At 41.2% G+C, this 17,731-nt stretch overlaps 2 protein-coding genes across 2 annotated transcripts in view; one reads left to right on the forward strand and one right to left on the reverse strand.

Annotated features, from left to right (window-relative positions):
• The window catches only part of LOC124285399 (lysosomal cobalamin transporter ABCD4-like), a 31,791-nt gene extending 21,220 nt beyond the window's left edge, over positions 1 to 10,571 (forward strand). The window contains exons 9-14 of the mRNA XM_046721623.1: positions 937 to 1,028; positions 3,135 to 3,218; positions 3,961 to 3,993; positions 7,777 to 7,860; positions 9,402 to 9,512; positions 10,541 to 10,571. Coding sequence (XP_046577579.1) covers positions 937 to 1,028; positions 3,135 to 3,218; positions 3,961 to 3,993; positions 7,777 to 7,858 — 291 coding nt within the window. The 3' untranslated portion in view covers positions 7,859 to 7,860; positions 9,402 to 9,512; positions 10,541 to 10,571. The remainder of the gene's footprint in view (positions 1 to 936; positions 1,029 to 3,134; positions 3,219 to 3,960; positions 3,994 to 7,776; positions 7,861 to 9,401; positions 9,513 to 10,540) is intronic.
• LOC124285444 (extensin-like) lies at positions 7,968 to 8,740 on the reverse strand. The gene is made up of 2 exons (XM_046721669.1): positions 8,468 to 8,740; positions 7,968 to 8,318 (listed from the first exon to the last, which is right to left on the reverse strand). Exons 1-2 carry the CDS (start codon positions 8,738 to 8,740, stop codon positions 7,968 to 7,970), a joined length of 624 nt encoding a protein of 207 aa, XP_046577625.1.
• Positions 10,572 to 17,731: the final 7,160 nt, after the last annotated feature.

Consider the following 17,731-nt stretch of genomic DNA (forward strand, 5'->3'; position numbering starts at 1 on the left):
GCAAACAGGAAATCGAATATATAATGTAAGTACATGTGTACACAACTGTACAGAATACATACAGTGTACAGGTGTAAACATGCATATGCATGTGAATAAACTGTGTGGAGTACATCGATGTCAAAAACGTTTATAGTTGCCATGACTTTTCTTAAAGAGCACAATGATCAAGTACAGCTTTGAGAGGCATTAAGAAGTTAGAGTAGGAAGGAAGGATAACAATATACAGGTTCTAACACTGTTATCAAACAAGTGATGATCCATATATTATTATCGTTCCTAAAGTACTACATTTTTAACGGATCTCTTCCGTATAGAGCATCTCTGGAATTAAATAGAAAGACGTCTATGCTGTGCACAAATCCCCAGAAAACGTTCGTGACTTAGCAGCGGTGGAACAGGGATTATGGCAAACCATTCCACAATTTTTATGCATCGTCGATGCACTGCTGTTCCCGATGCTCACGCCGTTATTGAGTTTGTGACCCCCAGCCCGCATTGTCAATGTTAGGGACATTAAACGTGCTATTCTGCCGTCTTCTTGTGTCCTCAATATTCACCTATAAACATCTATAGAAATTTAACACTGCACAGTATCATGCTTACGAACGTCCAACAGAGAAATCGTTTATGGTGTACAGTCCATACGTAAAGATCTTTCAGGTTATCTCACCCGAGACAATCTCTTTAATAAAGTGTTTATCCATTACATTTACATGTAATAATCTTGGTTGATCTGCAATGTGTAGTCTCATGAATATGCATGGTTAATTTTTTGTCGCAGTTGTTTTGTTTAGCTGAGACACAAGAAATGGCTAACAAATGTTTTCTTTGGAGAATCGTTTATTACCTTATTAGTATTACTATAGTGACAACCTTTGCTATTCTGAGTTTATGTAATTCTTATTTTGGACAAGCTTGTTTCCGTATTTCTAGAATTCCTTTGTCGTTGGTTACTTGGTCAGCAGCTTCCAGAGCCTTGTTGACATCTCGTCCAAGATGGCGGATCTCGCGGGAGTCACACACAGGTACGACTCTGAATATCAAACGTAAGATTACGCATAGGCGGTGGGTTACCTAGTGGTTGAAACTTTCGCTCGTCGCGCCAAAAGCCCGAGCCTTATCCCCGTTAAAACATCCTCACTCATTCTACAATGAGATACACTTTACATAGCAATAGCACCAGATAAAGTACGGTAAGGTGAGGTGAGGTGAGGTGAGGTGAGGTGAGGTAAGGTGAAATTGGGTTTAGCGTCGTGCTTGAGAATATTTCGCTCATAAGACGACGTGCATGTGTGTGTATGTGTATGTGTGGCTGCTTGTACTAGCCCAGACTTAAGCTGGTTTTATTGTGCTAGCCCACTGAGATACCATGCCGCAGTGAAACATGAATACACCACTCAGACACATTATACTGACTCCGAGCCGACCAGTCCTTGTTGTACCCATTAATGCCGAGCGCCAGGCAGGGACCAACAAGTACCATATTTTAACGTCTTTTGGTATGACGCGGTCGGGGATCGAACCCGCGACCTTCCGCTCTCCGGGCGGACGCTCTAACCACTACACCACGGAGGCGGTCAGTACGGTAGGGAGTTTAGTAAGTGATTCTACATCTTTGTCATCAGACATATCTCAGTTATGTTTAAACCAAGGGCGTAGAAACGGATATTAATGAATTGTTATAAAAATGTGATATGCAATATAAAGTTACAAGACTTCATGCATTGAAACTGTTGAATTTGGGTTGCCAACAGATTCTTTTACAAACACAACTGCACAAATTCAAAGTTATACAAAAGATTAAAGAAATATTTTTTGTCGTTGAATCTGAAGCAGGGTTGCACATCATTGCACATGTAATTTGCAAACGTATTATCAAGCTTTAACATAACATAAGATAAGATAAACGGTTTTGATATAATAACAATTTATGCAAGTCAATAACTTGATATGGAAGAAGGTGGCTGCAGATGCAAATGTAAGGACAAAGTATGTTGCTTAAACACATCATAGCCAAGATAATAGATAGTTGGCAGTCATCGAACCGGTCGTAAGTGACACCAAAACGTACATAACGGTGGGATATCTGTGGTGTAAACCTGGCGTGTTTTGCAGTTTTAAAAAGTTTCATTCAAGGTCAGCGTTAGTGCATATTCGGCTGACACTTTCAGGTCAGGATATTTTGGGATGAAAACCATTTTTAATGAATTTTTAACTGAACAAGTTCTGAAAAGAATCATTGTTACCTATGCTCGCAAAACGATTTGCAGTACATGAACTCGTGCTGATCATATATGCACACAAGATATATATCGAGTTCGAGTTACTATAGGTTGGGAAGTTTTGGACAGGGGATCAGATGATATGTTGATGCATCATTAATCATTTCTAACTTCAAGATTCCCATCAATTATACTGTTTTTGTTATTTGTGAGGATACGTCTCGTGAAATTACCTTATTTTTCTACTTTAAAGTTTGTTTTTCTGACATGTAATGTTAATCAGCTGTCATGTCTGCATGGTTTTGTAAAAGAGTGGGGCAAAAACACATCACGCCCTCAACAGCACCACTTCTCGTAACGACCTACATGAACCTACTGCACCACGTATGGATATCATTACTGAGCCAATGTGGATAGCATCGTCCACACCAAAGGTCAGCACTGAATAGTGCCTTAAAATTATATTGAGATGTTATGATGACTGTAATTTGATGAGGCAAATGTATCAGTAAAGTATATAGTGTATTTGACCTATGTGTAAATTGTTTACATCCAATTTTCCTTTTTACGCATATATCTTCCAATATTTGATAGAGACTGATCAGTCCCTGGAGTATACGCCCAAGCTCGAAACACGCTTCATCATACGCTGAAGTATAAAACACGCTTTATTATATGCTGAAATATGAAACATACTTAATCGTAAGCTTAAGTATGAACATGCTTTAACATACGCTGAAGTACGAAACACACTTTATCATATGCTGAAGTACGAAACACACTTTATCATATGCTGAAGTATGAAACATGCAAAGTTAAATATGCAGTATAACACACAAGTTTTCATAAACAATTTGGTATGACAGTCCTTACTAGGGCGCCTTATCTTATACTTGTCTCCTTCATCAGAATTGGGCAACTTACGGAAAAGCTCCAGTCCATCGAAGACCTTGACCCTGACCAGATGAAGGATATGCCTGCCGCTTCAGAGAGGTACCAGAATCTGCGTATCCCATAACAAATCCTGAAATAATGGAATCATGTGGAATTATATATTTCTGCTTCAAAATGCATTTGTAGGTGGGAGTACAAGAACAAACAAACGCTAACGCGGACGGAATGTACAAATACATTCTGGTATTTCATAGAAGGTTCTTATCATATTTATGATGCTTTATTTTTTATGTGATTCTGGTCTAGGGTCAACTGCACAGGTCCGCCACCACCTTAATAGGTAGATACAGGGACGGCGTTTGGCACTGTCAGCCTGGTCAGCTAATGGAGCATATAGCATATAATATATCCTTAGGCAAGTAACTTGGATCCAAAAGGGTCTCTGTTCGCCCAGTAGTGAAAGGGTACCCGATGGGATGAGAAGGTAATGTGTCCGTTCACCTTCTACCGCCTCACAGACAGCTTGGGTTGTAAACGCCCAATGGACACAAAACTGACAAACTGATCCGATGACAATGACAAATGATTTTGGACTTTGAGCGTGCATGAGTATTAGTGCTATATAAGAGTGCACAACATGCTTGTTGTTGTTATAAATATTAGTATCAAACAAAGAGTTCTCTCTTTTGTTATCAAAGCGTAAACCTACATGTGTGTAGTGCTCAGTAATATATACCGACATGAAACTGTATACTGACACTGAAACGATACCACACGTCTATTGTACTTATGTAATAATATCCTGAAAATGTGTATGAAGTGCATGTCTTATATGTTTCAGATCGGAGAGTATCGAACTAACTGACTACACTAGGTAAGTCACACATTAGCAGAAAAGGGCATTCAAAGACATTACACAAAGAACGTTAACTTGCCCAACCCTGGTTAATCATGAAAAGGTCACCAGTGTATACTGCCAGGCGAAAGAGTGAGTGAGTATGACTTTACGCCTCTTTTAGCAATATTCCAGCAATATCACGACGGGGGGACACCAGAAATGGGCTTCACAACCAGGCGAACTAAGTATACACCCACATCTGAGGATGGCTTGAAATTAACCAAACTAGGAGTTGTTATTCCATGGAGATGGGCACCATATTTTGAACTTTAAGTTTGTAGTGTTACGGTAGCTGTTTTCAGCCTAGTGGTGTTCTGATAACGATTGTAATTGTTTTGTCATATCCAGTTTATGCCTACTATATTTTGAACTGAAGTTTATGCAAAGTAGTACACGTTCTGTCGTATATGACGATCATATGACACCGGACTCAAATCTTCGAGTGCACACCTCAATGCATATTGTAATGCTGCATTTAACACCATTCATACGATCTGAAAAAAAATTACTTATCCTACGTCGAACATAGATCAGACTTACGACAGTTATCTGAAGACATGTGTCAGACTTTGATGCCATGAAATACAGCATGCTTATACATGAACCTTTTGTACATGCTCATTATGTCATCTTTTATCTTGCATCATGTTTTGGTGCAGCGGCGTTCATAACATCATAAACCCACGTTAGATATGTTAACAGTGCTTTTATGCAAACGCCACTGGCAGGTGCGAGGCGGTGCCAGGCCATGTATGCTCTTAGGAAGGGGTGAAGATAGTCCGAAATGGGGAGAGATGTCAGTTTTTTTAGATGCTGAATGACAGAGTTGAAGTTTTGGGTGCAATAGTGCGTACATCCACGCTTTGTAAACATTTGTACTCGAAATTGCATACCGCGTATGTATACTCGTGTGATAATTTGAGTGAGTCTGTCCCACTCTTCTTGCAGCGCCTGTCCAAGTTAGGTCAGCGACGTTAACGTTATCCTATTATGTCCCCGACTTTTCATTTGGGGAAAGGTCTGGGCTCATTGTTGACCATGATATTCTTTGGTTGTTGTTCTGTTGGTGTTGAACGTTGATGATTCATGCATCACCTTACCTTTGACACGAGCCTTTGACACGAGACAGCTAACGGTGTCGACATGACAGAACTGTCCAGTGACGTGTCTAAAAGTCTATTGTTCTCTGGAGGAATCTACACAATCTAATGGCTATCTGTAACGTTAATAAAACATCAGTTATACATCTATTTCATTGCATCAGGGCTAGTGACCTCTTCAACTGTTATTTACTGTAACAACTTTTGGTGATTATTTTGTTTTCATACACAGTTTATGAAGCTTCGATATATGATGGTTTATTAAGTACATTAATACATTTAGTTAATGTCTAACCTCAGTAGTTGTGTGTGATAATTCTGATTAGATAGTTTGGTGAATCAAAGCAACTCTGGGTACAGATTTACCCTGAGCAAAAACTCCGGAATATGTTCATGTTTTTCTTGTTATCTTTAATCGTTAGATATCTGAAATAGGCTAGTCTGGATAGGTTGTATTCAACATCCGAAATCAACGTTAGGAATAAGACTTTCGTAGAATGGCATTTTTAAATATACTAAACTGCCGAATTCGAGGAAAGTCATGTTGTCCAGGGCCCCGTTCCTCAAGGCGATCGTAGCGCTAAGATGATCGCAACTCCTATACTTTAACATAGACTTACGACTGTCGTAGCGCTACGATCGCCTTGAGGAACGGGGCCCAGATGTCTGAACTTTCAAGTAACTTGACTGTCATACCCCTGCTGGATTCTGAAAGTGAAAACATATTGAATAATATGAGAAAAGTCATGCTAAAGTATCCTCAAGTGTTATGTTGGCGCAATGCTTAAGATGAAAGTTGTTTAGTTACATATGAATATATATTGTTTTGAAAGTCGTAGCTATTTTGATTGTTTAAATATATTAATCGCCTCTTAGTAAAAGACAATAATTCGGATAGCCAAACAGATCGTCAGGAAACATTGGAATCATAATGCATCAAGCTTCTATTCATGCAACTCAAGTCTTTCAGAGATGATATTTGTAAGGTCAAAACGACGATAATAATATTTTGCAATATAACATAACTATCGTAAGTATCCGAGAGGGGCGGTGGGGTAACCTCGTGGTTAAAGCGTTCGCTCGTCACGCAGAAGACTCGGGTTCGATTCCCCACATGGCTACAATGTGTGAAGCCCATTTCTGGTGTCCCCCGCCATGATATTGCTGGAATATTGCTGAAAGTGGCGTAAATCCATACTCACTCACGTAAGTACGCGAGATTATTTTTGTCAAAATACCCCAATCCTTACGCGCTTTCTGATTGCCTTGTATTTTCACACATAACATTCATCATCAGGCGGCAAGTCTTCCTGAAGCCTACGGAAAAGGGCTAGTGGTAACTGATGGGGTGTTAATTGATTGTTCAGGCAGAGGATGCTTGTTTATATGTTATTGCCCATCTTGTTGCCAAACTTGAATTGGATGTGTGCTTTCAAAAAGCGGTGAAGTTGTGTTAGAGAGCGATTATTTAGAACCGGTTATGCCGCAAGAATTATTCAAGTCTAACATAGAACCCACATTTATTGCAAGTCAGTGGTTTCTATGATCCTGGACAATTCATTTAAGTCTATCGCAGACATTGCCAGACAACATAATTGATGTCTATTATCTATATCTTACTGACTGGGGATCGATACCAATACTGAGGATCCATACCAATACCGAGGATCCATACCAATACCTAGGATCCATACCAATACCGAGATCCATACCAGTACCCAGGATCCATACCAATACCCATTATCCATACCGAGGATCCATGCCAATGCCCATTATCCATACCGAGGATCCATACCAATACCGAGGATCCATACCAATACCGAGATCCATACCAGTACCCAGGATCCATACCAATACCCATTATCCATACCGAGGATCCATGCCAATGCCCATTATCCATACCGAGGATCCATACCAATACCGAGGATCCATACCAATACCGAGGATCCATACCGATACCGAAAATCCATACCGAGGATTCATACCAATACTGAGGATCCATACCGAGGATCCATACCAATACCGAGGATCAATACCGATGATCCATACAATACCGAGGATCCACACCAATACTGAAGATCCATACCAATACCGAGGATCCTTACAATACCGAGGATCCATACCAATACCCAGGATCCATATCAATACCGAGGATCCACACAAATACTGAGGACCCATACCAATACCGAGGATCCACACCAATACTGAGGATCCATATCAATACCGAGGATCCATATCAATACTGAGGATCCATACCAGTATCACCAATACCATTACTTCAAATCGTACGCAACAATAAGTGGTGCAGTTGTCCCCAATTTGTTTGTCTTCTTGGACAATATAATATGTTCCAAACAAATACTCACCATTTACGTTTGTATTGCATAGACTTACGTTGGTATAACAAGGTTCGCTGCTCTGAACGTTTTGCGTAATTTCAGTTTGTTACAAGGTAATCCCACTGCCAAACCAGTGGGATTACCCACGATACACGATAGTCGTAAGTGCCATACATTGACATTAAGATACGACTATCTTAGCGCTAAGAGAGCTTCGAAAATCTAGGCCTTGTCTGAGAACATAGCTTTGGTGTTGTCGGGGTGATAGCGCATACTATTTAAGCAAACAAGGAAATGAATGAAAAACATGTATTACGCAGGCAGACGGAGAGGGGGACAACAAGCTTTGCAGTGTCAAGATGTGACGTATGCACCTCCTACCAACGGTGTCATGCTGTGTAAAAGTAAGAGCACGTTATCATAGCATTTCATCATATTCTCCTAAGCATATTCTCACATGTGGTATCGATATGCAAACAATAATACACGATTTCTGATGCAGGGATGTCCATCAGTCTATCAGGGTGAGACGTACTGGGGTAGCTGCTATACTTCGGGTGGCTGAATGTGGTGTGGAGTGGTAAACCGTGGTGTGGTGGTGCTGGGAATGGCGTGGCGTGGTGTGGCGTGGTGGTGCTGGGAGCGGCGTGGCGTGGAGTGGTAAACCGTGGTGTGGCGGTGCTGGGCGTGGCGTGGAGCGGTAAACCGTGGTGTGGCGGTGCTGGTCATGGCGAGGCGTTGTAAACCGTGGTGTGACGGTGCTGGGCGTGGCGTAGCGTGGCGTGGAGCGGTAAACCGTGGTGTGGCGGTGCTGGGCGTGGCGTGGCGTGGTAAACCGTGGTGTGGCAGTGCTGGGCGTGGCCTGGCGTGGCGTGGCGTGGAGTGGTAAACCGTGGTGTGGCGGTGCTGGTCATGGCGAGGCGTGGTAAACCGTGGTGTGGCGGTGCTGGGCGTGGCGTGGAGCGGTAAACCGTGGTGTGGCGGTGCTGGTCATGGCGAGGCGTGGTAAACCGTGGTGTGGCGGTGCTGGGCGTGGCGTGGCATGGCGTGGCGTGGTGGTGCTGGGAGCGGCGTGGCGCGGCGTGGTGGTGCTGAACGTGTCATGGCGTGGAGCGGAAAACCGTAGTGTGGTGGTGCATGGCGTGGCGTGGCGTGGCGTGGCGTGGTAAACCGTGGTGTGATGGTGCTGGGCGTTGTGTGGTTATGTGTGGCGTGGTAAACGGTGGTGTGGCGGTGCTGGGGGTGGCGTGGGGCGGTAAACCGTGGTGTGGCGGTGCTGGTCATGGCGAGGCGTGGTAAACCGTGGTGTGGCGGTGCTGGGCGTGGCGTGGCATGGCATGGCGTGGCGTGGTGGTGCTGGGAGCGGCGTGGCGCGGCGTGGTGGTGCTGAACGTGTCATGGCGTGGAGCGGAAAACCGTAGTGTGGTGGTGCGTGGCGTGGCGTGGCGTGGCGTGGCGTGGCGTGGCGTGGCGTGGCGTGGCGTGGCGTGACGTGGCGTGGCGTGGCGTGGTAAACCATGGTGTGATGGTGCTGGGCGTAGTGTGGTGTGGTGTGGAGTGGTAAACTGCGGCGTGATGGTGCAAGGCGCGGCGCGGCGTGGAGTGACGGGGTGCAGTAAACCGTGGTGTGGCGGTGCTGGACGTGGCGTGGTGGGGACACGGAAAAAGTGGTGTGGTGGGGCTGGGTGTGGCGTGGAGTGGGAAACCGTTGTGAAGCAGTGTTTATTGGGGCATTGTATGGTGGGCTGGTGGTTGCTAGGCTTGGCGTGGTGTGGACATAGAAAACATGGATTGGTATAAGGTTTGATAATGGTTGCCATGTTATAGCCCACATTCCCCGTACACAAGATCATATCCCGATTAATATTTGATATCTCTTCTACTGCTCTCTTTAGCGTCAGTATCATACATACATAATCATTAATGTATTCGTGGTGTCTTACAGATATAAGCTTCCAGTTAGAAAGTGGAGTGAACATCCTCATCACCGGCAGGAGCGGATGTGGGAAGAGCTCCCTCCTGCGAGTCATGAATGGCTTGTGGACACACACTACAGGTAGGTGACCCACAGTGTACAGGTCGGTTCAATCAACGTGTGTAAACACGTTCCCACAGACTTTAACGGTGCCAAAGCAGATCGGTCAGTTGAAACAATCATATATCGTTAATCAGCAGAATTGAGATCAACTTTATGAACTGGTTCCCTTTGACGGCTGAAAAGACGACCACCTTGCCTGTGGGGCCGCAGCTGAAATAGGATGCAATGCTTTCCATTTTTCGAGACTTCGCGAATGACAGTGTTGCATCATCAAACTACAGGTTGTCCTCTAGGGGTGAAACTCTAATTACAGTCGACTCACTGACTGAGTTTGGTTTTACGCCGCTTTTAGCAATATTCCAGCAATATCACGGCAGGGGGACACCAGAAATTACAGTCGAACCCCAATGTCTCGAACTCGGTTGAGACGAATTATCGGTTGTGTCGAAGTCATCTCTCAGTTCATGCCGATTTGCTTATATTTATCATTATTTCTATGCTGACAGATGTGTCGAACACTCTGATAAGTCGAACTGTTCCTCTGGTCCCTACGAGTTCGACACAACGGGGTTTAACAGTATATGTCCTTCGAACAAGAATGCCATTCCTTCACTCGGGGTCAGTGTGAAAACAAATATTCATTGTCGGTGGTTGCTTGTTTAATGTCTTTTCCAAATTGTCCATAGCCGTACGACTGTCGTGCTGAAATCGTGATGGTAAATGGCCTCAGCTTTCCTGTGAGAGATGCTGATGTGGGGATGATGTTGAGATACACATTTCAGTGTTTGCACTTGCATGTGATACAGTTTTCGTGATAGTCTGTCGTGCAGACCCTGAAACAAATATACCCAATGTAGCCCACGCAAGTCTAGAATGTGTGGCGGCTCTATATTTCCACAGTTTCAGTCTCTGGGCTCCTTTTTATTTTATTTTATTTTAATTTTAAAACTATTTTTCTGTAAAACATGTTCATTTCAGACACAAGCTGTTAATCTATTTTCGTGAGTAACTGTTGTTTTTTAAGTCGATGCTTCCTATTCATGCAGGTCACGTGGAGCGGTATCTCAAGGACGGGCGACATGGCATTTTTTATCTTCCCCAGCGTCCCTACTTCACGAGCGGTTCTATCAGAGACCAGGTGACATATTGCACGTCGGAGATCTGTGATTATGTAACGATAAACACATTAAACAGTAAGAGAGACACATTACAGGCTGATTTAGTGTGGAGCACCAAGCATCACCTCACTAATGTTATCCCATTCCTCGTGTTTACAAGCGATTTATTACTCTAGACAGAAAAATAGTGCAAGATAAGGGATTAACACTTCAACTGCACACTAATTCATGTTAAACATTTTGTTGTATGAATGCATGTGGATCATTTTAAGATTAAATACTGTCAACAAAATACATCATAGATGCAAATGTGCGTACTAGCACGAACCGCATGGCAAGTTCAGTGAATAAATGAAGGAGGAAAGAAGGAGGAAAGAAAGTAAATAAATAAATAAATAAATAAATAAATAAATAAATAAATAAATAAATAAATAAATAAATAAATAAATAAATAAATAAATAAATAAATAAATAAATAAATAAATAAATAAATAAATAAATAACAAACGAACGAATTTAATCCGACATTTACTTAGCCATGCTTTATACTGCACTAAAGATATCAGACTGGACACGACCACGTGGAAGGCACACGGAGAAGAGAATCGTCTCAGCCTCTTTTCCATGCATATTTATGTGTAATTCGCGTCCGAACGTGTTTGCATTTGCGTTTGACATGTACACTGCACGCAGACAAAGCACGGAAAGTGATGTGCAGTAAAAAAGTGTCTTCCTTTCATATGAGGAACCCATGAAGATCCGGGTTAGAATTGGTCTTGCTTGTAATAAGAGGCGACTAACGGGATCGGGTGGTCAGGCTCGCTGATTTGGTTGACACATGTCACCGTATTCCAATTGCGTAGATCGATGCTCATGCTGTTGATCACTGGATTGTCTTGTCCAGATTGGACTATTTACAGACCGCCGCCATATGGCTGAAATATTGCTGAGTGCGGCGTAAAACTGGACTCACTCACTCACTCATTTCACATGAGGGATGATACAACCACAGGGGCGTGTCACGCTTAGAAACAGCGTTAGAAAGACATATAGCTATATAAACCTTACCCTAGAACTATAGCCTGTGGATACAACGGCATAGTTAAGAGTGATGAATAAACAATGTGTTTAGTTCTGTAGTTATGTATAAGCGGGACCTCTATTTCGTAAGTTGGGATTTACATATAATGTTCTGTTTTATGTTTTGGAGTGAGTGAGTGAGTGAATGAGTGAGTGAGTGAGTTTAGTTTTACGCCGCTTTTAGCAATATTCCCGCAATATCACGACGGGGGACACCAGAAATGGACTTCACACATTGTACCTATGTGCGGAATCGAACCCGGGTCTTCGGCGTGACGAGCGAACGCTTTAACCACTAGGCTACCACCCCGCCCCTTATGTTTTGGAGTCAGATATATTTATATCAGAATTCAAATTACTGTATTTGATAGTATCACATTTGGCACCTAAAAGTATCATATATATCAGTGCGTTTATCTAACGCAAGGGTAGTGAGTAGTGAGTGAGGTTTAATCTTTAGCTTGTGAGTGAGGCTTTTCCGCTTTTAACAATATTTCCAACAATATCATGGAGGGGGGATACCAAAACAGCTTCACACATTGTATACATGTGTGGAATCGAAACCTGGTCTTCGGTGTGACGCGCGAACGTTTTAACCACTAGGTTATCTTACGACTCCAGCAAGGAAGTCGGCAACAAGATCAGGGCCCCGTTTCACAAAGTTTACTTTAACATAGACTTACGACAGTCGTAGCGCTACGGTCAATTGTGAAACGGGCCCCAGAGCATCGTGTAACCCTTAGCGTTAATTGCATTAGCAACCAAACAACTGAATCAGTGTTTACCGATTTATCACTCCATATAGATTTATTATTACATAGAAAAGAAGTGCAGCTTGCGCCTTTGGAAGAGAGTGATTGTGAATTACATGAATATGTTATAACAGTCAGTGAGTGAGTGAGTGTGGTTTTACACCACTTTTAGCAATATTCCATCAAAATAAAGTCACGGAGAGGACACCAGAAACGGACTTCACATATTGTACCAATGTGGGGAATCGAACCAGGGTCCCGTTCCTCAAAGCGATCGTAGCGCTACGACTATCGTAAGTCTATGTTAAAGTATGGGAGTTACGATCACCCTAGCGCTACGATCGCTTTCAGGAACGGGGCCCTGGATCTTCATCTACATTTTAGGGGGTAAATTATCTTGTTTACAGGCTTGTATAAACCTGAAATCGTGACAATTGTTGTGGAAAATGAAAGCTATATGTTCTCACAATCTACTGTCATTTAATTTTGTCTCCTGCTTTGCCTAGTTTCCGAGTTACAACTTGTTTTCATAGACGCTTCTGTCACAATTGATTGGTGTCGTTAGGCCCTATTTGTATAATGACTGATCCAAATTGATCCCATTTCTGTGTTTTTTTTACCTCGATATTTAATCATGTCATGTAAAAATCTGTTTGTATTCTCAAAACAGTGTCGGCCCATAAGTTTTCACATGCAATACAGCAATTAATACTCCCTTGTTGTAACCCGTGTTAGGTGGTATAAACCTACACATGTTATTTGTCATCATTCACTTGATGGTCAGTTAATGAATTTATAACAGGTATAATTAGTGGTAACACACTTAGATTACCCGACAAAGGTTCCCATTTGGCATTTCTTGTGTCTGGAGTTAATATTCAACATTATAAACATCGATCAAAGGATTAGCCGATAACACGCTGATTGATTAATTACTTTTATCTTACACACAGCGGAATTGTCAAAAAGGTAGTGTTTATGTATGTAGATTTACTAATCTATACTGAATACACTCTGCCGTGTCGGTGTCTGCGTAAAAACAACGTCCTTCTTTCAAAGGATTAACCGGCAATACATTGATTGATTGCCCATTATTGGCTAACTAAATTACTGTTTTTAATGAAAGGCGGACATTATGCAATTAGTTGCTTGGTGTGCTATCTTGGGTGACCAATGAGACTATACACCAATACCTGAAAAGATTGATCACTTTTTCGTATATTAAACTGTTAAAAGACACATCATTTGGAACAGTTTTGTGGATATTGATGGATACATTCCTCAAACAAGGTAATGGCCTGATATTGTTCCTATAACTTTAATCTGTTTTAATTTTAATATTTGCATTTTGTTTTTTTAATCATTTGTCGTAGCATTCAACATACACTAGGGTGTGTGTGCGAATTATGATTCACATTGGCAAACTATCAAATGTCTAGATATTACAGTTCTGTTATAAATTCACTATAAGTATCAGCAGATCGTCAGCTTTTTATTTAGTTTCAAAATGCATAAAAGTATGATAATAAACTAATTAGGATTATAAGACCAAATATAAAGACGCACATTGACTAGTATCTACATACTGGTGAGTGGACATTAACCATGTGAATGTAGCAAGAAATTTATCGCGCAGTATTGTGACTTCGACCCTCACCTCGCTTCCGTGGAAGAAATCGTTATGTTATAAGTTGTGTCATGCAAAACCCTTTTGGTTATGATTCCAATACATATTTAACTACGAGTAGAAAGTAGTTTTGATTTTCTAACTTGATGAAAACAAACTATAATCTCATTAATTCTAACAGACTTTACGATTTTCAAAAATGGCGGCGCCCTGTCGGGAACATCCGCCAGTCTGTGGATAAATGCTATTTAGGTTTGTTTTCACCGAGTTACAAAATCAAAACTACTTTCTACTGGTAGTAAAATATGTATTTTATTGATGGCCAATAGGATTTTGCATGACATAGCGTATAACATGACAATTTCTCTCGTGGCAGCGAGGTGGGTGTCAATATAATACTACTTACAATATTATTGTTACTTCGACCACAACCTCACTTCCGAGGAAGAAATCGTTATGTTACAAGTTGTGTTATGGAAAATCTTTATGGTCATCAATCATATACATATTTTACTATAACTAGTAAGTAGTTTTGATTCTTTAACTTCCGTGAAGCGATCTGAACACAAGTAAGATATCGTTTCAGGCTTCAACGCTCGCTTCGCACTCACAAACATAACCCATTTAGCACGAACTGCGGGATCCTGTGGAAATCTGTGCATGGTGACACCATCACCCGACCCCTAGGAGCAATTGACAACAAAGCAACGATTCGGCATGTCGTCGTTCATGTCGAGAAATCATCAAAATGATGAGCGTGCTACACACTTTCTATACAACTAACTGAAAATCGTTCCTCATATGACGTCACTGCAGTGCTCTGGCGACAGAGTTACGTAACCTGTCTGTGGTTTCGTTGGCGGGCGAGAGGGAAGCAGGCGACTTTTTGGCCACTTTTAATCGCTCGGTATTAATTAACCACAAGTTTTTAAAGAATAAATTTGGTGTTCCGCATAAGACTAACCACAAATCTTTCATATGTAATGGTTAAAAGAGTAACAAAAAACAAAGTTTAGTGGTTCTTTAACCTTTAGGCTACCCCACCGGCCCTGTAACAACAGAAACCTGACAAGTCATTAAATTTGTACACGATGTAAGCCTATATTCCTGGTCAATAAGACTAGTGTGAGAAGTTAAAGAAATATAAGAAGCCACTGAAACAACAGATGACGTCACTGTCGGTTCCTATTTTCAGATAGTTCATCCGTCAACTGAAGATGAGGGATTTGTAGGTATGAAAATACAAGTGCTCTTGGTTTCGATGAGAGTGAGTTAGTGAGTTTGGTTTTACGCCGCTTTTAGCAATATTCCGGCAACGTCACGGCGGGGGACACCAGAAATGGGCTTCACACATTGAACCCATGTGGGGAATCGAACCCGGGTCTTCAGTATGACGAGCCAACGCTTTAACTACTATGCTACCCCATCGCCCTTCGATAATATGATCGACTTTGTCAACGATTTGGTCCATGTTATAAATACTGTATACGAAATATTCAAATAATGTCCCTATACGTTTTCAATTAGATATAAAGCTGACTTCGGAAGATACATATAAACACTTTTCGAAGCTTGAACAAGGTAATGTTAATGGCATGAAATAAAGGTTATAATAAAATATTGATCGATGTGTCGAAATACATGAGTAGATTATAGGGACGTCTCGTTGCAGGTGTTGAGAGAATGAATGGTCTGTTGTCCCTGGTGGGTCTGACGGGTCTGCTGGAAAGGGCAGGGGGTCTGGATACAGACCCGGAGTGGAACTGGTGAGAAACATGTTACAGATTGCATTGATCTAATTATTCTGATTGTGTTGGGTTCTATCTGATTAAATTAAACTACTATGAACAAGGATGAAGTGACAACAGCATATCGGGACACTTTCACAACTGAAAGTTGTTCGCGACAGAGTTATCTCCCCTTCTGCATGTTATCCCCATGTCCGTTACCAAAAGCAGTAACTTCTGATGGTTAATGGCAAATAACATTTTAACAAGATACAGGTTACTCCGATGCACCTAACCTGACATTTACAGTTATTAGCTTACAATAAACAACTAATCATTTCCCATGTTCATCGATATTTTCAACCGTCAAACATCACGAATAAAATTTTAATAACCTTTTCAGTAGCATTGAGTTCAGCTCCATTTAGACTTTCGTGCTCGCAAAACTTCGTTTTCCACAGGTCATTTATTCATAGAGTTTCCATTGCGAGCTGGTGTAGTTAGATGAATTCTCCAGCTACCTAATACGATATTTTAATTACCGCTAACATAAATATTTAAACCGTCTTTTTACGGAAAATTGCAAATATAACATAACCGGTGTTCATGCAATTTGTTACCCTTAAGAATCATTCATGTAAAGTTTCTCTTAAAACTGAATAAACAGGTTTCATGCCTTTACACGTTGCTTTTCATAATGCTAATGTAGCTGTCATCACCAACACTGTTTAACTCGGGTAAATCAGGTTCAAACAGGTAAAAATAAAACACAAGGATATGTTTGCGATTCCTTTTATTGTATTAATTCATCCAACATAAATGCACTCCATGCTGCTACATATATTTATATGTCATTTCCTGATGACAGATTGGTAAACCAAACAACTTACCATATTAAAACGGCGCTACGGGCTCTGCAGAAAGTGAATTATGCTGTGTAGCCTGCTGGCGATCAACTTTAATATCTAATACAAACACCATTAGCTTACTACTCATGGGCAACACTGACGAAGATAAAGTACGTGGAACATGTAAAGTGTGAGCTTCGGGTCTCTTGTTGTTTGGAGGAAGAGGATATCTCAAACAATCCACACAAATACATAGGCGTAAAGATCATAGCAAGGTCAAATATGCAAATTAGATATGACCCATGCACTCAGTTGTTAGAGCAGACGGATGACCGGACGCCGGATTGCGTGCCATGCCACACGCCTATCGGGCCTTTCAGGCCTGTGGAGCTAAAAATTAAATAACATGAACCATAAAATGAAATTTCCAATCCCATTAGTGACTTAACTTTATTCACCGAACCTTAAACTCATTCAAGAAGCGTTTTTTTTATCTATGTGTTGAGCATTTAATTAAAAAAAAACAAAATTTTAACAAACTCATTTCTTATGGAAACATAGGAGGCTAATGACTTCATTGTATTTTACCTTAACCAGGAAGCTAAATTGAAAACACTAAACTGATCGATGTTCCCTACAAACATGAAAAAAGTTCGAAAAGCAAGATCAGCTACCTTTTAGCTCTCAAAACTTAATGTAAATACAGTAAGGCGAACCAGAAATGGTTTAACTTTTTGTTTCCGTTATGTTAACGGAAAAAAATCAAGTTTTTGTCTTTGTCAAACTGTAAACATTTAAAAATAAACCTAACGCTATCATTCACAATGTTATTTTCGACATGGGACATTGCTATTCATTCACAGCAATAGGAAACATGTACGCATACATTATTTGAAAGCACACTCGTATACAGACTAGATTTTGATGTGCTCCAAACATAATAACATTCTCAAATCAAAAACGGTTTCCTCAAAAGGAGAGGACATACAGACGCACGGTGATATACTGATATTTTATCTCAATCACTTTACATCTTGGTTTCTAAACAACATCCGAATGATATTAAACGTTCATCCAAACATGAG

Source organism: Haliotis rubra, unplaced genomic scaffold (genome assembly GCF_003918875.1).
Source record: "Haliotis rubra isolate DU_JTF1 unplaced genomic scaffold, ASM391887v1 Scf36, whole genome shotgun sequence".
NCBI lineage: Eukaryota > Metazoa > Mollusca > Gastropoda > Lepetellida > Haliotidae > Haliotis > Haliotis rubra.